At 35.6% G+C, this 24,351-nt stretch overlaps 1 protein-coding gene across 1 annotated transcript in view; it reads left to right on the forward strand.

The window, feature by feature from the left end:
• The first annotated feature begins 2,227 nt into the window (after positions 1-2,227).
• LOC111514214 (Excitatory amino acid transporter 1) overlaps positions 2,228-24,351 on the forward strand; it is a 59,750-nt gene continuing 37,626 nt past the window's right edge. Inside the window, exon 1 of the mRNA XM_074180833.1 lies at positions 2,228-2,408. Coding sequence (XP_074036934.1) covers positions 2,406-2,408 — 3 coding nt within the window. The 5' untranslated portion in view covers positions 2,228-2,405. The remainder of the gene's footprint in view (positions 2,409-24,351) is intronic.

The raw sequence follows: 24,351 nt of genomic DNA on the forward strand, positions 1-24,351 counted from the left end.
AACGGCCATCCAAAAATTATCTCAAATACAACGATTGGCTTGGTTTGTATAATTTTGTTATATAAATTAGCAGCATTCAATATCCGTCTATTTTCCATTGTGATCCACCCCATATCCCGTAACTTATGGGATATTCTTTGATATTTCCTAATTCCGTGAATGAACCGTAGACACGAGTTTTGTACTTTCTGTATTTTCTGAGCATACTGTTTGGTTAAACATGGCCCATATAAAGTATCCGAGTAGTTGAAGCGCGATAAAACCAGTGCATCACAGAGAGTTGTTTTCGTCTGCTTCGTGAGTATGTGTCTGTGTCCATAAACAAGTTTCAACGAAGAATATGCCAGTTGTATTTGTTTGTTTATATGTTTCTCAAACGTCAAGTCAGAGTCGATTATAACTCCAAGATTCTTGCATTCATTTGTGGGTTGTAAAGGAACATTATCAATCGTGATTGTTAGAGATTCTCTTGTTTTCTGGCGATTCTTTATTGATCCGAAAAGTATGATATTCGATTTAGTGGCATTTAGTGGTAGACAGTGCTCTCTTGCCAACTCAACAAACGACTCGAGATTATTGTTGATAAGCGTACATGCGTTTTCTACATCTTGAGGGAGAAAGCTGTAATAGAGTTGAGTGTCATCAGCATAAAGGTGAAATTTACAGTGTTCTAGACTACGCAACATGTTTGATGAATAAATTGTAAACAATAGTGGACCCAATATTGAACCCTGTGTCACACCTGACTTAAGTTTTAGGTAGTTATACAGATACTATTGGAATTATAAAATACGTTAGGAAGTTTATCAAGTCCTTGGCAGAATGAACCAAGTGCTTGAAAGAGAATATAAGAGAATATTGAAAAAAACTCTCCCGAAACACAATGAAAAAACCTTAGGGCAATGTGCGTACAAACTTTTGAAGATACTTTTGTTTGAAGGTGATTTCACTAGTTCGGACTTCCATTGTCTACTATATAAAATGATTTGAAATCCCTGAAACAAGTAAAAAAGAATAATTAAAAAAGAATAGTTGAAAATAACAATTATATTAAGCAACAATGAACCTGAAATGAAATGATAGTGAAATAACCTACAAGTAAAAATATAATAATTGAATAAATAAAAATTAAAGGAATGCAAAAAGAAAATAATAAAAATAAAAAAGTGTAGAGATTCCAAGTCACGTTAGTTCACGACGTTTCGATTGTTGGTATCTGCAATCGTCTTCACCCGAAGACGATTTTAATTATTCTTTTTTACTTGTTTCAGGGATTTCAAATCATTTTATATAGTAGACAATGGAAGTCCGAACTAGTGAAATTTTGAAGATACTGTTTTCTGGCTACGGCCTTGATTGGAGAATTATGTGTGTCGAGGGGTTAAAAATAACGGCTCAGAGCTACGAGTCAATAATATATAATATAAATGTAAATTAAAATTAAAATTACCGAAAATCAGTGGGAAGGAAAATTGTACTTGATAAGAGCACAAAATAAAGAAAATAAATATATAAATGTAAACACAAAGATGCATAGAGACATTGGCGATAATCTCTTGGTAAAGCTGAGGTCAGACGCATCACAGTAAGCCTTATTTGAGAGATGTTTTTTCAGTTTTCCCCTGAAATTAGCTAGGGTTGCATTTTATTGACTGGGCAGTGAGTTGTACAATGATATGTATGAGTTACATCTCCTTGATATTTCTAGTCTTTGGCTTGCTGCTCTAATATTATCCTTGTTCCCAGTATCATATGAATGGTCGTTTCCATTTGTGAATTTTCTTGAATGTGTATCAAATTGCACTATATTACACTTGATTCTATGATAAAACTGACCGTTGTGCTGAAAATCATAAACAACCGTTTTTTGACCTTTGACCCCGAGTAATTTTTTTTCCAGGTATCGGATCGATGAGGACTATTTAGATTTCATTTATGATGATGTTTTGAACAATACTACCAATTTTCAGCTGGGTACGAATTTTTGTGCCTTCCTCCTATTTTTTGGCCTAATTTCCCCGGATAACAATGGGAAACCTGGAAAAGCCAGCCTGACTGCTGGTGTCTCGAGTATTCCCTAAGGAATATTTGTCCTGATCGAAAAACAAGATGCAAACTTCTTCGTCAGACGAACTCCCAAAAACCGAGCCACTAATTACCATTTCCTTGAACGCTGTCCGACCCGGCCAGGGAAAAGCTGCCGTATAAATGGCCGTGGAAGAGACGTCCTTCCCCCAGTTCGTCTCTGCCTATTCGCGAGATCCGGTGGGAATGCAATTATCGTCCCGAATATCGCACAGAATCAGTTTGCGGGCAGCGCTTTGAGAGTTTAGCATTTCGCGCGTGTGGCATCTCTGTGAGTGACGAGCGCTGCGACTAGGATAACTTCCGTGGCTACCTGTTGAATGGTGAGTGTTTCGTCCTGTTGTGCTTCATCAGGAGAGATGAGTTTCCGTGCAGAAATAGGGGTATTACTGGAAATGGTCTGTGGTTGGATGAACATAGCTATCTGTATACCGATCTGTATACCCATCCGAAAAATCCCGTTTTGTACAACTGTCGAAAAAACTTGGCATTTGTGCATCTCTATTGATGCGTACTTGTTTAATTTTTTCACCTCGAAATAATTCACAAAATAAACACGATATATTACTTTTTGAAGGATTTATTGTCAACAGAGTCAATTAACAATTGATTATTCATCATAAAAAAAATTATTTATTGTAAAAATAATTGATTTTGAAGTTTGAATAATTACTTCCAACATAAATTCCTGAAGATGTTTCATGTTGCTGCTGATCGGAAACGTTGGATATTTCTTGAAGAGTTGATTCCATAATTTCATCACATATTTTAATTTGTTTGGCACAAGATGGACAATTCAATATTTTGTTAGAAATCTCAATTTTCTCATTCAAACTATCTTCTATATACAGTGTGTAAAAGCCAAATGGAATGAATTCATTTTTCGGTTACTGTACATATTTAAAAAAAACCTGAAACACATCAAATGTAAACTATAATTTGACATTCTTCAACGTAAAAATTCCACCTCTACCTTCAACCCCCTTGAATGACAGGTACAACCCCCAATTTTTTGAGTGGAAATATATATATATATATATATATATATATATATATATATATATATATATATATATATATATATATATATATTTCCACTCATATATATACATATATATATATATATATGTAAATCGATTTCAATTTTTTTTTTTAAATGTTAAGTACTAAAAGGTCTACCTTGGGACAAAATTTGAAATGTTTAATAAAGTTTCAGGGCATACTACGATATTTTTTCTTAGTCGAAAATCGGGATTTTTTATTAGCGATTTTTTTATTGAAAAAATCACTACGCCACTGGATTCAGAGTGCCTCTACATAGGTGTAACCAAAATTTCATGGAAAAATATTCACTATTAACAAAGTTATGGCAACTCAAAAATTCGAAAACTCACACAGCTCACAATATATAATTTTTTATGATTTCAACAATAAAGTGCCGCCAGATGAAAAAAAAACAAATTGCGTAAATATTTTTAATGAAAATAACGGAATTACATTCACACAATTCAACTAACAATGAAGCAAAAAATTTCAATAAACGTAACTAATAACTAATTATTGAAATGTTTTGAATCAGTGCAACAATTAATTCTAACTCATATTCTAGTAGCCTTTAATAATCCACCACGTATTTCGATACATGTGTCGTAGCGCTTACGAATGTTTCTGATTACGTTCCTTAGTTCTTGAGGGCTAATATCTGCACATACCTGTCAAATTCTTGCACAAAGTTCATTTCTATCTCCTGAGCGGTTTTTGTAAACCTTTTGTGTGAGAAGTCCCCAGAGAAAAAAGTCCAAAACTGTGAGGTCTGGAGATCTGGGTGGCCACTCTATAAACGGACTACCACGGCCTATCCATCGGTTTGGAAAATGTTCGCTAAGCCATTGCCTTACAGCTCTGGCATAATGAACTGAACACCCATCTAACTGGACAATTAAATTTGATCGTTCATTGATTGGCAGCTCGTGAATAGCATCCCAAAAATCTGTGTTTAAAAATTCTAGAAACCTCTGCGCATTAATGTTTTCCTCAAAAAAGAAAAAACCAATAGTTCGTTCGTTCAATATCCCACACCAGACGTTGATTTTTTGGGAATACTGGCTTTTACAGTTAGGATTATCCGCTGCCCCAATAGCGACAATTCTGTGATGACAGTACCTCATTTGTAGTGAAAGTGGCTTCGTCGGTGTATGAAATATTTTTTAGGAAATTTTTATTGTTTACATATATATATATATATATATATATATATATATATATATATATCTATAGATGTTAACGAAGTAAATGTTCAAAATGTTCACCGCGAACGTCTTGGCAACATCCTAATCTCAAATAAAACTAACATTATTCAACATAGCAAGCGTGACCGACCTAATCGCAAACGTTATTCGTTGTTTCAAGTCATTCAAATCAGAAGATTCAGTTTTGTACATATTGCTCTTTACATATCCCCATAAAAAATCTAATGATGAAAGATCAGGTGATCGCGCTGGCCATTCAATCGATCCTCGCCTCCTTATCCACAGATTGGAAAATGTTGTATCGAGGTATTGCCGGACATTAACTTGGTAATGTGGTGGTGCTCCATCCTGCTGAAACCATATCGTATTCACTGGAACTTGAGGGTTTCCTGGATCCAATGATATGGTTTCCTACAATCCCTGGCCAAACATTGACCTTTTGAGGGTATTGCGTATGTTTTTCTCTCATCCAGTGAGGATTTTCCGTCGACCAGTAGCGGCAATTTTGCCGATTAGCATGACCGTTAAAAAACAAAGTACATTCATCAGAAAACATAACGTCTTCTAATTGGATGATATTGTTATCCAACATGTCCATCATTTGCTCACAAAAATAAGTTCTTATATCAAAATCGCCTTCCATGAGCTCCTGAGTAGGTGTCATTTTATAGGAATGCATTTTATTTTCTTTTGATATGTTTACTATCGATGTATGGCCAACATTGAATGTAGGGGATGCCTGTCTACTCGATATATGTGCGTTTTCCTCAAACTCTAGCATCTGTAGGAACAGGTACTCCCAGTTTGGCCAATACAACATTTTTGGACAAGAATGACTTATATAGTTACGATCCAGCCGATACTGGAGGTTTTTATACATATTGTTTTTAATAAATTTGAATGAATTGAATCAATTTGCCTTACTGAAACACTTAGATTTGTTTGTGTTGAACCGTAAAATCATCGCAAGTTGTTAATAAAAATATGTTCTGAAAAAATAAATAATGAATTCAAAAAATATCCATCTGTAGAATTAAATTCTGCAGGTCTCTATGATAATGAAAATTAATATTTCATGGTGGAATAGAGAGTGAAAGAAAAACGACAAGAAAAAATTTCAAAATGTAGCAACGCAATATTTCTGGAATTTCATTATTATTATCACTAGTAGAAAACCAATGTAACATCGAATAATGATAATAATAATGATGAATCATTTTTATTCATCATCAAAAACAATGATACAATTAACATGATTTAGTCATTAATGAAATATAAAAATAAAGTGATTAATATAATGATATACGCACATACCTGAAAGAGGATGATGAATGGGCGGATTGTCAGCATCTAATTTGAGTTTTTCACTCATTGCATTGGCAGCTGTTTTTTTCATCTGCTTTTTGTTTGTTTCAATGGAGTCAATTATAGGTATATCGTAACAATTACTCCACAATTTGTTTTGTAAAACTCGATCATCAGTTTGAATTTCCTCGTGAGAGTAAAGTATTCAGTAGTCTAACAAAAATACTATTTCTGAAGTACATCCCTCATTTTTTCTTGAACTGTTCTGTTAATATTGAATTCAGTGGAAATGAATTCTACAAGAAAATGATGGCCTCATTTCGCTTCATTGAAATGTATTTCTCCAAGTATATCTTCCAAACGAGCAATTCAGCTCTCCCATCATTAACTCGACTCCATTCGCATTCATTTCAAGCTAATCCGCACACAGACGAGTTTATAGAGTAGCGTTTTCCCATTTATCAAGCAAAATTTTCATATATTTTCGTCACAATATCCGCTGGATATCTATCTTGAACTTTCAGTGGTTATTTGTTTTCAGTTTGTGAATGCAAATGTGTAGGAGCAAAGCCGCTTCCATTGAGAAAAACAGAGAGACGTGTTTTTGTCAGTTCATTATGATACAGTTTTCCAATATTTTTTGATGCTGAGGCGAGGTGTATGCAGATTTTTTTTCATGAATTGGGCAGTTTTCAGAGAAAATATAGGGTTTTCCAACAGGGACTTTCGAACTTCGACAAGGCCTTTCAAACGAATGAAAAATTCGAAGATGTCTCACACAAACTTTGTTTTATTCAAATTTAAAAAACCCCACCATATTTCTTTGCATATTCCAACACATCAACTCCACTCCATTTCCAAACAAAGCATCAAAGACTGCTGCTACCAATCAATCTCCACTGTCTGCCAATCAATTCCCGACCTGTCAACTGTCCCAACCAAAAGTACTCCAGATGAGTGACTCCCAGTTAAACACTGATGAGTATCTGCAACCCACTCCAAAGCACTCTAATCTCTAATCGATTGAATCGTCCAGAATTGGGTATTCCTTTAAACAATTACGGTGTCCGGTGAAGTGGTAGAATCCCTTCTGATGGCTTATTTCGAATTTAATTTCGAAATCCCTTCGTGTCCCAGAAAAATTCGAAAGAGCAGGTTGGGAGAGGATTTAGGAGATGAATGTGCTTTGACCGGGGATCGGACGAATGCTTTCCAGTCCGGAAAGGGTCGTTCACTTTTAATTTTGTGTTTCGCGTGACGTTTTTGGACTGAAGCTTTGAAGTTTTTACCTCAATAAACACACGAATTTTCTGTTTGTTTGTACGTTCATACTGGGAGATTCAATAATTGTGGAGATGAAGGGGTTTTTATGTGTTTTTTTACCCCTAGGCTATTCTTTCTGTGTTGCATATAATATCAACTTACGAGGGTTATAGCGAAGGTTATATAGTGTGACCAAACTCAAGTCAATATTATTGCTAACTGCTTTGATTAAATTAGAAGAATCGTGTTGTTTTTCCGCTGATCAACTCCGCACTAACAACAGTTGAAAATCGTGTTTTGGATTAATTAAAAAAAAGGTATTTTCCCAAATTGAGACACTCTGTATATTTCTTTCATAATCGATTGTCAACTTGCTTTCTGAACACTGAATGATATGAAATTTATTCTGTAACAAAAAATGACGGCGTTAAGTGCCTTCTTCATGAAAGTTTTTCATAAAATTTGAAATTAAAACAAAATAATACATATCGGTTTGAAATATTTGCTATTTAACTTGTTGAGAAAGTATATGCTTTAATCATTTTTATCATAACTCATCTTGAAAAGCGATGAGAAACAATTAATTTAATGAAAGTTTTCAATGAATAATACGGAAGATGTGGGCCTTGGGATACCTCAAGGTATCACAATTTACTTGAACGAACTGCTGCTTTTTTTATACAACAGGTAAGGTCTTGAGCTTTGCGAACGACCTTGCCATCCTATACACAGAATCTACCTGGAAAAAACTCAACTTATGTGTAGAAGAAGATTTTCGAGCAATCGAAAGTTGGTTTTGAAAAAACAAACTCACAATTATCTTCGATAAAACGAATTACTTACCATTCACATCATACTCCAATAGATTGCCTGATATTGTACAACCCAATATCAATAATTTCATCAGAAAAGGGTTTTTACACAGTAGACGAATTTACACTTGAAGTAAGCAATGAGCGATCGTATTTTTTTTTGAAAACTTTATTTCAAAATGTCCTTGTTACCTCTTCTTGTTTATTGTTTCTAAGCAAACTGGTGATTCATATTTTTTCTATTTATATTTAAATAATGTATTTGTACCACATCTTATTTGGACTTCATTTGTATGTTTGTTTATACCTTTGTATGTTTATATGTATGCATACATATACAATTATGACTTATCCCATCTACACATTATGTAGCAAAAAGGATCAATAAATCTATCTATCTATCTTAATGAGAAACTCACGAAGTTCCCTGCTGGCAGAAATTTTCATGGACGATTTGGAACAGAAAATACACAGCACCGGCTTGTTGTGAGTTCTCTTCATTGGCATAGATGTGTTGATGACATTTTAGCATGTTCAATAGGAACAAATCGATAGTGGTATGAATTCTTGAATTTCATCAATTATCTGCACCCTTCCTTCATATTCACTATAGGAATGGAAGAAAATTACTCAATTGCTTTTCTGGATTTGACGATAACAAATTTCAATAATATGCACATTTTTTTTATTTTTCGAAAACCGTCTAATATGGATATTATTATTCATAGTTCTTTCAAACATTCATCAGCATCCAACAGCATGATCCACAGACTAGTGAATATTCCTTTGTCTGATAAAAATTTCAGTAAACACCTGGATATGCTGGAAATCGATGATTATGATAACAATCTGATAGATCCATCACTCTCCATAAAACAATAGGCTGTCTATTCAAAAAATAGGGTGAATTTTCATTTTTCTCAAAAATATTTACTTTTTCATCAATTTCTGTCTTGTCCCCTTCGAAGTAGTCCCTTTTAGATATAATACACTCGTGCCAGCGTTTTTTTCAATCCTCGTAGCATATTGAATATGCATTTTTTGGTACGTCGTTTAGTTTTTTTAGCGATTTGGTTTTTATCTCCTCAATCATCGCAAAACGCCGTTCTTTCATAAGTCTCTTTAATATTTGGAACAGGAAAAGTCGCTTGGGACCAAATCTGGTGACTACGGTGGCTGAGGCCTGATACTTATAAACAAGCAATTTTTCGAACTGAACGTTGAAAGAGTAATTTTTTAATTAATAGTTCGGCACTTTTCTGAAAATGTCGGATTTCTCAGAAAACAACAGTATCAGGATTCTTAACACCTTCCGTAGCTGGTGCAGTTTTGCCAGCTGCTTCAGTAGCTAAATGTTTCCTCGAAACTTTTTGGCAGGAGCTTCTTGACCGTATGACTATATGACAAGAACTTTTGATGCACTCCGCCACAGCAATCAAAGAAAATAGCGAGAATTCGACATTTCATCGAATTTGGCATTTTTTTTGACTTAGCTCTTCCGGATCGCAGCGAAAAATTATTTTAGGAACAACTACAGATATAGATCGTCATAAATGCTAAATTACGAAACTAATCTATCTAGTAGTGACAATTAAATTGGTATGATGCTGTCAGTTTGTGAATTTTCGAAATTGAATCAATACTAATTGTGTGCTGTTGTTCTGTTCTTAATTTGTTACTTTAATAATCCACTTGTTATTAAAATTGCATGCACAAATGAGGAAATGGCTGATATGCATTACGTTTACGGTCTGTCGCAGTGGAATGGGTTAGAAGCTTCTAGAAAATATGCTGAAATGTATCCTCAACGGCAGCATCCTTCACATAGAATATTTGCTCGACTTCATCAACGATTACGAGAATACATATCGTTCCTTCGATAAAAGGACGCAGGATTGTGGTCGCCATCGAGAAATACGAACACCACAGCTTGAGGAAGCAGTACTTAATTTGATTGAAGAACAACCTACTACCAGTACTAGAAAGATTGCTTTCCAGCTAAATATTGATCATATGACGGTATTTCGAATTTAACTCTCTTATACCCTTACCATCTGCAACGAGTACAGGCACTGTTACTGCGAGACTTTCCGAACGGTCTTGAATTTTACAATTGGATGCTGGAAATGATGAGAAGAAATTGTGACTTTCTGGAGACGATAGAATTCACAGACTACTGTAGTTTTTCTCGAAACAAGATTATTCATTTTCATAATTACCACACATGGGCTGATGAAAACCCTCACGCTATTGTCGAAAGTAACCATCAAGAACAGTTTTCTCTTAACGTGTGGCTCGGAGTTATTGGTGATGATTTTCAATTGGTGAGGCATACGTTCAATTTTTAAGAGAAGTACTGCTGCAGGAAGTTCCTTTGGGCGTCAGAAGGGATATGTTTTTTATGCATGATGGGGCTCCCGCACATTTTAGTTAAGTAGCAGTGGATCAGTGTAAATCAGTGGATAGGTCGAGGAGGACCACAGAACTGGCCCGCTCGATCCCCGGATCTCAATCCTCTCAATTTCTCTATTTGGGGCCATTTAGAGCATTTGGTTTATCGTACTCCTGTTCGCGATGTAGAGGACTTAAGAAACCGCATCATCGATGCCTGCAGGGTATTCAGAGAGACTCCAGGAAGACATATTGAACATTTACTATGATTTCTACATTTGAATTGAAGGGGTTATATTTTTAGGAGTGATTAATTTTTGGGAAAGAAAGTTTTTGGATTTCTACTACTCCATCTTGATACAAAAAAGATGAGGGAATCTTCCAAGGAAAGGAAGGAAGTAATCAATTTCAAAATAAGTAACTCTATACATGGATGTGTAGATAATGCAAAGAAGTAACTTTCAGACACAAACTGATGGAGTAGTAGAAAGCCAAAAACTTTCTTTCCCAAAGATTTATACATGTTTTGTGTTTTGTTATTGATAAATTGGTTTTGTTCATTACCCTTTAATCGTTTAATGCAGGTACAACTACAAAATAACAATAAATCCAGTTCGCATTTATGACGATGTATCTCTGTAGTTGTTCCCAAAATAATTTTTCGCTGCGAACTGGTTTATTTTGGACAAAAAACCCAGGAGACATTTTTTTTTTAGAATGAAACAGGCCCTAGGAAATAAATTTTTAAATGGTAAATAATTAATAAGACAAAAAGTTACAGTGGGAATAAATTTTAGGGGTTGCGTGTTCCACCCCTTACAACCATGGGGTAAACCAAATAAATTACTGGTTAAGTGTCTTTTTGGTAGTAAAAAACGTTAGGTTGATTTCAATATTGTTACTTTTTCAGTGCTTGTGAAAAAAATTGTTATACAAATTTTATGTACCCTCTTTAAGGGGCTGTATCTTAACAAGGAATGCTCCAATGAAGTTTCTTTATATGAAAGATCCTATCTTTTTTTCGATGAGGAATCACCTCCTTAATTGTTTTACACTTATTCAGTTACACCCTGTATAGAAATGTATAAAAGTAAATGCTAAAACAAAGTATATATGAAATTTCGTATACGTAGAATTTCAAAGGAGGAATGAAAAATTGAGTATATAACACAAAAAGTTACAAATTATGCAATGTAGCAGTACTGACACAAATGTTGTTTATAGTATTGCGGATACAAGATACCAAGGCATTCAGAAAGTAGAAATAAATATCGCAATGTTCACAGATTTTATTGAAGCGACTGCACATAAAATTCAATGGTGATCGTATCATAACATTTATGCGTGATGCTTCGCATCACGCTTCAGATTGTGTTGACTTTCACTTCTTGGTACTGAGAAATTGATTTCTGGTAAAAGAACCGTACTGTTAATATTGTTGTTTAGCAATTTATGCAGGATTTTTATACCAAGGATATACCATATCAAATTGAAGACCTCCGAGAAAGAGACCATAATAATTTATAATTTCAATAATGGAGGTATGTCAGCGTGGGCCTAGACAAAACAAACAAATCCCGCCAAACCGACTACAATTCCAAGCTCATCAGGAAGGAAAAAACTTTTGTATCCTCATTGCTTGAGTCAGTAGACGCACATATAAATCGAGACTAATTTGAATATGATCTAATTTTAGAGGGCAATTTTCGAATCATCCGGTAGACCTTACGGAGAAGAAAAATCGTGAAATTATCTGATAGTTTATGGCGAATGTAATGCGATAGCACGGTGCCCTGTATTAGTGGATCGTTACTACTTCAATTTCATTGATAAATTATTTTTATTAAACATTTCCTGTGATGTTGTCTCTCCCTTTGGCAATACTACGGGCGACGCTAGGCGAAAATAGAAAAATAGAAAAAATGCCGATGGTTGTCTTCATGACAGACTGCGGAAAGTGATATACAGGGTTGAGAAGGAGTCAGCAGCATCTTGAAGAGTGCTTGATATACAGTTGAGACGATGAAAGAATGAGGTGGACGCAAGACTTGAGGCCTAGCTGAGGACGAATTTATCCGGTCTGTACTAGCAGAGAGAGGCTGTACTGTACTGTATACAGGGTGTTCCTTGAACACATGCTAATATTTAAGGAGGTAATTCTTAGACCCATTTTAAGAAAAAAACTTCCAATGGACGTATGTCCTAAACGCCTTAACTTTTGAGATACAGGGTGGCAAAGTTTTCAAAAATAATCAGTTTTTTAATAATAACTGAGATAATTTTGTAGACATCTTTGGCATATTTGGTACATATGTTCCATGCCTCAAGGCGTACTTCTACGCCAATGCTTTCTTTTCAAAATAAAATCATTTTCAAAATCCTCATTTATTTTTGAGAAAATTTGATCTCCTGGTATTTCTTTGTCTGACGCATGATTTTCACTCAAAAAAATAAAAATCGACAGAAAGCAAATTAAGAAATTAGATCAATTCTAAAATGAATGAGAATCTGAAAATTGCTTCATAACGCATTACCAATTCCCTAATAATATTTGAAAACATAATCTGCAAAAAAATAAATTTTTCACAAAAACGAGTTTTATTTTATTTTGTGACAGTAAGTCTAAACGAATAGCACAAATTTGTTAATTAGTAATAATACCAAAACTGATTATAAAAATTGTTGGAAGTGGCCACCTGCACTAAGTATGCATGCTTCCGCCCTTCTACGCATGGAATTACGCACCCGTTCAAATATTCCCGGCGTATTTCGTATAGTTTCACACGAGGCAACTATTCGCTCTCTTAAATCTTCTAAAGTATTAACGGGAGTTTTATACACAAGAGTTTTAAGGTGACCCCATAAAAAAAATCTAAACTGTTGAGATCGGGGGATCTTGCTGGCCATTGCTGAGGTCCTCCGCGACCTATCCAACGATTAGGATAAACTGTATTTAAATGGTTTCGGACAATTACACTGAAATGAGCAGGGGCGCCATCGTGCATGTACCATATTCGATTCCTTAACGCAAGTGGCACATCTTCCAATAACCCAGGTAAGTCTTCTTCGAGAAAGTGTAAATAAGAACGACCATCAAGGCGTCCTGGTAGAAAAAATGGGCCTATTAGATGATCACCTATAATTCCTGCCCATACATTAACCAAATATTGGTGTTGGAAATGGGTTTCGGTTATTGCATGGGGATTTTCTTCAGCCCACACATGATTGTTATATAAATTTTGAATGGCATTCCGAGAAAAATTTGCTTGGTCTGTGAACAAAATTTGTGTCTCAAACTGCGGATTTAGTGCAATACTTTGTAGATACCACTGACTGAAGTTCACACGCTGTGGAAAATCTCTAGGGAGTAATGCCTGCACTCTTGAAATATGGTATGGGGATAAAAAAATCAACCAAAATACGCCAAACAATCTGATGACAAATATCCAGAGTTCTAGCGATCTTCCTCGTACTCGTCTCAGGATGTTCCCCAATTTCTTGCAGCACCGCTTCCTCAATTTCAGGAGTTCTTACTACACGAGGTCTACCTTCCGGAGTCCCTTTCTTGAAACTACCAGTTTCCCCAAGTCGACGATGAATATTTGAAAAGGTTCGGCTATCTGTTAAGGCACGATTAGGATATCTTTCCTGATAAATGCGCCTGGCTTCTGTTGCATTACCATCGGCAAGGCCATATACGTAATGCATTCGCGCCATTTCCGTATTCGTATAATTTACCATATTTACTGATATTCAGAAAAACAGCGGACTACCAAAATAACTTCAATAACACTTCAAAATCAATCAAAACGCGCTGTGACAGTTTTTAACACCAACACCTTACTTTAAACCAACATCAATATTAGCTACTGACGTTTGTACATACAGATAATTCGTTTTTTATTGCTATGGTGGGTACGCTGTTTTTTCTGCTTTTAATCTTTAAAAGAAATCACATATCGACAAACTCCATATTTCCAAGAGGTGCAGTAAATAAATTCTGCTACACGTCATTTATTCCAGGATAACTAAATTTATGTTTTCAAAAATTATTAAGCGATGCTGCGTTATGACGTAATTTTAATTGAGAACAGTGCATCTGACAACAAATAAATACCTTTTAGATCCTCAATTATTTTGCAACAAATCTGATCTCTTAGTTTGCTTTCAGTCGATGCACGATACCGCATCAGATTTTTAAGGAATTTATCCTTAAGTAAAGCGATTTTTAATTTTTTGAGCGAAAACCATGCGTCGGACAAAGAAAACCCAGCAGATCAAATGTGCTCAAAAATGTATGGAGATTTTAAAAAGAATTTTTAATTCAAGATAAAGCAGTGGCGTAGTTTTTTTTTCGCCAAAAATATACATTTCAAAACTCGTACGTACGCCACTGGCAGAGAAAATTATGAAAATTGTACATCAGAAAATGCGCCTTGAGAAATGGAACATATGTACCAAATATGCCAAAGATGTTTACAAAATTATCTCAGTTATTATTAAAAAACTGATTATTTTTGAAAACTTTGCCATCCTGTATCTCAAAAGTTAAGGCGTTTAGGACATACGTCCATAGGACGTTTTTTCCTTAAAATGGGTCTAAGAATTACCTCCTTAAATATTAGCATGTGTTTAAGGAACACCCTATATAGAGGCTGGATGGACTACATATAGACTTGTGCACATTGATGCCAGCGCCAGCGAATGTGACGCTCTTGGACCTCATTTGGATTCATATAGTCCTAAATTTGACAATTTCGTTTATTCACGTAACCATTCATCCAGAAATGAACCTCATCGCTGAAGACGATTCTTCGATGAGAATTAGGGTCAGTTTTCAACTGCTCCAGATCCTATTCAGCGAAAACATGTCGTTGTCTACGACCGTTGGAAGGCCCTATATAAACAATTTTGAAAAATCGAACCACAAGGTAATTTTCTCCATTCATAGAAATTGTTTTCTATTCAAATTGGTGTTATCGGAAGATTACACAATAACAAAGAGAAATCAATGAAAATAAAATAAGTATACGGAGTAATTGAATTTGACATATTTTGGCACGATATATATCATTTGTCGAATATGCGTATACATATTTCACTAATAGATAAAATCTCGTTTCAGAAAACTTATTTTGACATCGTTATAATGGTGCTATAAATACAGACGAGTTGGCTTGCCTGAAAGGATAATTTATACTCCGATTTTATTAGTAAGAATGATACATTCATAACAGTATTATGTGAACAAGTCAGCAAGTGATTTATTTTCTTGAAATTGCTATTCAACATACTCAATATTGACACAAACCGCTTTTCTATATCACTTACAATTTGTTGATATAATAAATGTATTTTATAGTAATTCATCAGAAAATAGGAATATTAGTTAGAGCACCTTTAATGTTTCTATTTACTAGTTACAGAACAGTCAGTGATGAATCTCAGAAAGTATACTATTTGATAAAAAAATCAAATAGTATCATTTTAGTGTAGTATACAGGGTGAGGCACCGAAAACGAAACACATCGAATATCTTCAAAACACATGTGTTCTGAAATAACATTAAATTATTTCTACCCTATCCTGAATAGAATAAACCGTTTTTTATTTCACTCGTTAATGTACCTGACGTACTACTGTCAAGAAAATGACACAAATAAGCAGTGAAACAAAAGGTTTTTTATTATAACAGTACATAGGCGTAGTAAATCAATTGTTATTCCAAAGGTACGAATGTCATCAAATAACTTCAGAAATGCTGAAAAACGACAGATGGCGTTTCGAGAATAACTTATACTCATTTATGGCAGTTCATGGCAAACACTTTGAGCATCTTAAGTAGTTTGCGATGATTAGATTATGTAATTTTTTCAATTTTTGTTCTTTTTTAGTGAATTGTTCACATTACCTTTCAAATAAAATGTGAATTGAAAAACGAAACATGTTTTTCCTGCAATAGAGCGCCAAAATGAAAAGTTAAGTAGCGAACACTCACATGTCTGAATTCCTCATGGAATTACATTTTCAATGCTGTGTCACACTTATTACTTTCCCTAATCAGATTGTATGAGTGACCAAGGGGTGGGGAGAGGAGTATGACAGTTGAGGTAACGATAATATTTGTCCCCCTTAGATTTAAATTTGACGTGTTTATGCATTATGTTCACAACCCATGTGTTTTGAAGAATTCGTTTTCGGTGTCGGGTTAAATCGAACCATAATTACAAATTTCGTCCGCCATTTTGAAGCCACCATCTTGATTTTTTGCATTGAAGAACAATTCATAATTTCCGACCCTGCAAACCACCACTTATCAATTTTGAATCAAATCGGACCATAATAGCAAATCTTGTCCGCCATTGTGAAGCCGCCATCTTGTTTTTCCCCTAGAAAAACTCCACCGAATTTCATAATTTGGAATACGGAACAGTTTTTTTCCCGCACGAAGGCGCCAAAATCGAAAGTTAGGTATCTGAAATTGATACGGCTGAATTCCTTATGAAATTACCTTTCTAACGATGTGTCACATTTACAACTTTCCCTATTCAAATTGTTTGGGTGATAGTCACCGAGGGGTGGGGGAAGAGGTATGCCAGTCGAGGTAATGATAGGAAGATGTCCCCCTTGGATTAAAAATCGACGTGTTTTTGCATTTTTTTAAGAACACATGTGTTTTGAAGATATTCGATCTGTTTCGTTTTTGGTGCCCCACCCTGTATATGTGGTGTAGTATATATGACATACTGTTATCCCGGTAGAACCGCGTCTGTAATTTTCATCTTTTCGACGTTTCGGCTCCTGCTTTGCAGCCATTTCCAAGAATCACTTGGAATTGCACTTACCTATATGACTCGAGGACGAGTTCGTAATCTCGCTTGCCCCATGTATATGTCTTCTTTGATTGTACCATGTAAAAACGCAGATTTTATATCCATTTGTTGGATATCCATACCTACTTTTAAAATTATCAACAGCCAATAAACACCGAATAGTGGTTAATCTGGCAACAGGTGCTAGATTATCATGTTTCATGATAATCAAAGCCTTCTTTTTACATAAATCCCTTGGCAACAAGCCTGGCTTTATATTTTTCTATGTCTCCATTTGCATTTTTCTTCAAACAAAAAAACCCATTTACATGATATCAATTTAACTTCAGGTGACTCATCAACTAAAGTCCATGTCTCATTCCATCATAGCGTATTTCCATAAGTTGTGATCAGGTCTGCATTTAGCTTTTTCATCATCCATAAAAGCTTCAGCATTCAATGCTGAAGTGTTCGATTTTTCTTCATTCAGAAATTCGTTTAGATACTGTGGTTTTCTGATTCTTCTTACGCTTCTAGTTCTAGTATCTTCATTGTTTTCTTCAAAATCTAAGTTTCTTCTGGAAACAAATCATTTTGAACTTCAATTTTAACTTCCGACTCTATTTTGTTTTCCTGATTCTGTTCAGTTTCTTGCTTTCAATCAAGGTTATACCTGAATTTAGGTGACTGATATTTTTACATTCGTCAAATACTATATTCCTACCAATAACAATAGTTTTTTCCTCAGGGTCCCATACATAGCCTGAATCCATTAGTCGCATATCCAACCATGTACCTTTCCTTTCGGATCAAACTTTCCTTTCTGCTTTTCTTTGGGTATATGGTTGTATGTCAAACAGCCAAATATCTTCAGATTCCTTAAATCAGGTTTTTCATCATAAAACAATTCAGCAGAAGTATAAGCACTGTTTAAAGAATTTGAAGGACTTCTATTTATGAGGTAGGCAGCACAAAGTACAGCTTCGCCCCAGAAAGTTTTAGGTAACTTAACTTCTAGTAACATAGCCCTTCCTTTCTCAATAAGGGTTCGGTTCAGTCTCTCTGCACAGCCATTCATTTCCGGATTATAAGCTACAGTATAATGAATTTGTATTCCTTTCGCCCTACCGAAACCTGTAAACTCACGAGAACAATATTCACCACCGTTATTACATAAAATGGCTTTGATATTATAATCAAATTTATTTGTAACGATGGCTTCAAATTCTTTGGAATAATGGAAAACTTCACTTTTACTTTCAAGCAGATATACCATGCTAAAATGTGTATGACCATCTAAAAAAGGAAGAAAATATTTTTTATTATTGTTCACACAGATATCTGTGTGAACAAGATCTGAAGGTTTGACAGATCTCTTTTTTGTCATATTTTATTGTTAAATTCACTTTCTTGAATATTTAGTCCTTCAACAAAATAGTTAAATTTTTATTACACATATGACCCAGTCTCTTGTGCCAAAGATCAAACATTTTATTGGTACTACTTACATTTGCTTCTGTTTCACCTATTATATCGAAATTTATAATATACAATCCATTATGTCTTTTAACACTAGCAAGAAGTTTTCTCCCTTTAAAAATATTAACTTCTCCCTCACTAAATATAACCTCATAACCAGCTTTTTCCAATTTTTGTCGAGACAATAAATTGTTTCTTAGATTTTCAACATACAATAACATCTTTAATGATAGCTGTTTGGTCAGTTTTATTCAGTTTCACTGTAATATTACCTTTCTGACTAGCTTGCTACATTTATTTTCAAGATAGTATTCAATTTACTTACATTACTGAAATAGGTGTCATTATTGACCATATGTTTTGTTGCGCCAGAATCTATTACCCAACTTATCTGATTGTCTTTCTCATTTATTTCACAGCTGGACGCATCCACTATAAAAGTGACAGACTCTTCCGCAGATTTCACTTGATTTACTCCCCTTTTTGGATTATTTCGATCGTTCCTGTACCAACAGTTGATTTTGAGATGACCTGGTTTTCCACATCGGTAGCACTTTGCAGAGTTTTTATTACCAGTAAACTTCTTTGATGGATTGAAATTTTTTTGAAGTTTTGCTACTGAATGCTGCTGATGAAACTTCACTCAATTCAGAGGGTTCAACTACATTTTCTATCCATTTCATAATCAAGAATTTTTTTGTATGGTTGCAATACTGATTTAGTTACTTTCTCTGACATATGTCATAAGTTAGTAGCAGTAGATGTATCGCTTATGTTTCGATTCATCCATGTTTTGTCTTGTTTATTTAACAAGAAATATTGTGCAATTGATGTTGATATTTATTGACCTCTCAGCGGACGCTGTGTTGTGTAAACCAACTCTGCTCAACAGGTTCTTGTGCTATTCTCCAAACGCCCAGTGGATTCATTCAAAACTCCAGTGTTACGAAGTTCAAGTATCTTTACTTCTTTGTCTTTGAATCATGTTATATTTCATTCGTTTCGTAAAGCGCTTTTGCCTAAATATGTAACCAAATTCAAAATAATTATATTGCTCACCATAAACCACAAACCCAAAGCCAATGATTTTGCCATCGTAACCCACCAACAAGTTTTTATTAAATTTCAACAATGAATGTATTAAGAAGTATAATTATTGTCCTTCCCTGTATCTGTATCCCGAGGAGTTGTCCTCCTAGGTCATCGTCCATCCTGTCCTTTCCAGAAAGGTAGACAGGTCATTGGGAGACATCTCCTTTATATCGGCAGGTATAGGCCAAGCCTCGACGAACACACACTGTCTTATTGACGATAACTCCGCACACTCGCATAGGATATGTCTGACAGTCTCATCTTCCTATTCACACATCCTGCATAGAGGTCTGTCCATTAGCCCCATATTATGGAGGTATTTCCTTGGTTGACAGTTGCCTGTCAGAAATCCTACTGTTAAGCTTAGATTTTTTCTGGTATTCGCCAGATATTTCTTAGGCGCCAGCTTTCCAAGGTCGCCCAGAGTACTAGCCCTGAGGTAACACGTCTGTTCAAGGCTAATAGGGCTTTCTGCAGTCAGCGAGGATTGTTATGTTTTTGCCAATTATTGTCCTTTTTTCCAACGTTCAATCAGAATATTGATATTTTTTCTTGATATACTATTTTGTTGATATACTATTCTGTATATTCTAATTTATCACTCAATTTTTTAAGAACAAATTTGAAATTCATAATTGCTTGTAGTAAACATTCAATAATTTCTTTTTCATTTTCTAAATATAAAAAGTCAACGCTGAAGGTATTTGCCAAGAAGTTTGGACCTGCATTATCATTGAACCAGAAATCCTTGTTTATATTTTCTCCAGAGTCATAAATTACTACAACTCACAGCATCCCGAATGTGAAATATTGAAAAAGTTCGTTGTTCGTGGTGGAAAAACTACAAAATTGCCACAAAATGATGTATGTGGGAACAAAAGTTACACCAGATTGCCTGTCATATAACTCACTCTTTCGTTCAAGTAAATATAAAGAAAATCAAAGAATGTGATCCGTTGCCAAGTTTTATTTTTAAAGAGAGCGTTGTTTTTGTTGTCTCCCACTCATTTCAGAGCCCTGTTCACTATCACTTCGAGTCATTATTTACGTTATTGTAGTGATATTTGTATTCACTAGTGATGCATTCAAAAGAGGCATAAGAATATTGAATAACTGCACTTGCTCAGGGCACATGAGTTTCGGACTCCATGATCACTTACGCGACGGTATGGGAAGTGGCTGGCGCGCCTCCCCGAATGTATCGGGTGTACGGCCCGACCAACGCAATCTTGGCAATATTAATAATAATGCTATCGGTATGAAATTCGGGATAGACAAATGTGCAATGGTCCATCTTAAAAGAGGACTATGCGGGGACTACGGAGAGGATGTGCAGCTCGTAGATGGAAGTTTCCAATACCATCTGGATGACGGAGAGACTTCCACCTCGGGGTGGAACAACGCCACTCACAAGAGGTAACAGCAGTGCCGCAAGTATCAGCACAAAATTCGACAGATCTGGTCATCGGAACTGTCGAGGATGAACAAAGTTGCTGCAACAAATATTCTTGCCGTTCCAATCTTACTCTATTCGTTTGGAGTAGTGAAGTGGACTCGGGAGAAGCTGTATCAACTCGACGTAAAGACCCGAAAAATGATGCATCTCTATAGGAGTTTGTATCCCAAATCGTCCGTCCCAGGGTTGTACTTCCCCCGACAACAGGGAGGCAGAGGACTTTTGAGTTTGGAGTGTCTACATGACAGAATGGTACTGGATATAGCCTGTAAAGTCGTCAGGAGTTCGGATCCCCTCCTCTGAATGGTCCGTAACCATGTGAGAGCAGGAATTGGAGGATTTCTCCTTAGGGCAGCTGCCCGAGCAGCTGATGAACTCGGTTTAGTTTTCGACACTGAACGAGGTGACTACAACTCTGTCACCGAGTTGGAACCCGTTTGGGAACCCATTCAGCAAAAAGCTCATATAAAAGCCGCAGAGATCACCTCACTTCTGCGGAAACACAACGATAAGCCAGTGCATGGAGCCTTCTTCAATAACATTGAAGACCTTGCCTTATCAAAGCGCCTGACTTTCGCTTTCCTCAGGTCGAGTGGGCTGAAGTCGAAAACTGAGGGGTTCATCATGGCTTACCAGGTGTTGCCCTACGCTCCGGGGGATATTGAATCCGTTGTAGGGAACGAGAAGTGCCGAATTTATTGGAACTATTCGTTTCCCACCCTCAGGTTCATACAAGCTAATAAGCCTGAATGGAATCTTAGCCGCACAGATGCAGAACGCTGTCATTCTTGGCTCACTGCGCTTACTCAGGCCACATGATTCTTGGGCCCAGTGATCACTTACCTCACGGTGTGGGGAGTCGTCATTACTTGATAATGCTGGCGTGCCCTCCCGAATGTTTCGGGGCTTCGGGGGATAGGGCCTGACCAGCGCAAACTAAAGTGAAAAAAAAAATAATGGAGGTTTTTCATTTACTTGGTGGAGCTTTGCATGGCTATTTTTCCATGAGTTGACTTCCAGAAAAATGTCAATATAACAAAAGTTGACCAGAATTGATAAATCGCCACATTTTCAACGAAACTTTTTCTCCTACGGGAATGGCCATCCACCCTTAAAGTACGACCAACCCTATCGATTCAAGGTCAACTTGAAAGTAGAGAGTAAGTAGAATCATCATCCAAATGTTCTTGAATATTGATGATGTTTAACAAAATTATACATGAGAATATACATCATTGACTGTACTATATTCTGGATTGTTCTATATGAAATGTAAGTTCAGAAAAATCCCTATATGCGATTCAGAGAAAATTTGAAATCAATTCTAATGCTCTACATCTTTTCACACCAGTTTTGAAAATTTGATAGGCAAAATTATTGAATATTGAGAAACAGAACATGATTTAATGCAGTTGGATTTTCAATTTTTCAAACCTTAAAAAGTTACAAACGTTATGAATGGCGTAAACATGATTCTAATGTATCTAGAAACGCTCTAAAGTGTTCTTTAAACTTCAACAAGACTCTAAGGCAATGAAAAGCAATAGAACATGACTTAAAATACGTAATAAATGATTTTGAAAATTGTGATAGAAGCGAGCCGTTCTATTCTATACAGCGTGACTCACGGTCGATGGTAGGTTAGACGTTTCTGGAAAACGCAAAGCATGATTTTTCTGAAAATTTCACCTCTCACATTTCCTCACCTGTTCTATCGATCTAAAATATTTTCACCATTGCGGCGTTGCCACTTCCATCAAAAAGTCCTAGCAACTTTATTTTTTTAAATGGAAAACCCCGTATATTAATACATTTTTGGAATCGCTCTGGTATTTTGATACTTTTTTGTTGATAATGCTCTATACCTATCTCTATCTGTTTTCGAGATAAAAAATAAATTGTGCTAAATATGGTCCAAAACATAGTCTTAATTGAAATTAAGTACATCAGTACTCTTAATTCATGAAAAGTTGATATTTTGATGATAGTTTGGATGAACTCGAAATATTCAAATAACACCAAGAAATCGACTCCATATCGTACAGGGCGTGATAAAATTACTATTATTTCCATTGTGCATAAAAGTAGTCGAAAGTTCATTTTTTCAAATGAAACCCCCTATATATTACTCGGTAAATTGAAAGATGGTAAAAAATGCTTCAAGATGATATATCATGTCCCTATACCTAAATCGTCAAGTTTTCTCAATAAAGTCGCTTCTTCTAGGAAAATTATTTTTTTTAGAATTTGGATTTAGGTAGCAGTGGAAGTGGCAACGCCGCAATGCTGAAAATGATTTAGATCGATAAAACAGGTAAGGAAATGTGAGAGGTGAAATTTTCAGAAAAATCGTGCTTTGCGTTTTCCAGAAACGTCTAACCTACCATCGACCGTGAGTCACGCTGTATAATACAGCAGTGAGGTTAGGTTACCTATGTTCAATGATGTTATTCTTCTGAACACTACTGGGGAATTATTGAGGACTAATTTATCTGTTCTCTTTCTCCTCTCATCTGAAAAAATAAGGAGAAGCTCTTGAAACACCGATCTTGAATTCTATGAAGTGTTTGTTTGCCAATTTGTACCTTTCAGATAACGTCCTCAAGTTGATTGTGGGTGGCAATAAATAATTGAGTGATAATATACTGCCTGACATCTGCAAAGTGATTACTTAAATGTAAATTGATTATCCAAACAACTGTTTGAACCTCAATATTACACAATGGAATTTAAACGTGGTGGCATTAGCCTTCGGTTGGCAACTTAATTGAACTCTTGGAAAATTGAAGAGAGTGTGGGTGTTCAATTGTTTGATTTCTTTTGTTGATATTTGTATTTCGAAAAAATTAAGGTGTTTCATATTTTTACGTTTTCCCCGTGGTTGATCAATAATTGACTACACTGAATAATCGAACTTAACTTTATTTCATTTTAAATACAACAAACACTTCAATTAAACTTCAACTATTGTTTAAATGTCTATCGCCTTACTTGATCACTTGGCGTATCGCACTGTATCTTCCAATTGACTGTATACTTGACCGTGTCGATATGCCCGCCGCTAGCGTTTAAATATCGTAATCGAACATCGTAGAAATTCCAACGAAGTTCCATCGACATCGGTAGCATGATTCTCGCTGCTTCTTGAGCGGCAGGGAACATTGGGCATTCCCGCGCTCTTAGCTACGTCACGTTTGGTTTATGGTTACCAGTGGCGACCGGCGTTACTTTCTTTCGGGCATGATCTACAACAATAAATAAAGGCCGTTTCTATGTTGATTCCGTTATTGCCATCTCGGAAACGGTAAGAACTACAATATACAGTTTATTGTATAAGTTTGAAAATGTCCGTATAGGACAAAACTGAAGTAACCTTAGTTACAAATAAAAGTGGTGAAACACAGAAA

The sequence above is a fragment of the Leptinotarsa decemlineata genome, unplaced genomic scaffold (genome assembly GCF_025532065.1).
Source record: "Leptinotarsa decemlineata unplaced genomic scaffold, Ldec_3_MD MMD2_tig00026307_RagTag_RagTag, whole genome shotgun sequence".
NCBI classification, from domain to species: domain Eukaryota; kingdom Metazoa; phylum Arthropoda; class Insecta; order Coleoptera; family Chrysomelidae; genus Leptinotarsa; species Leptinotarsa decemlineata.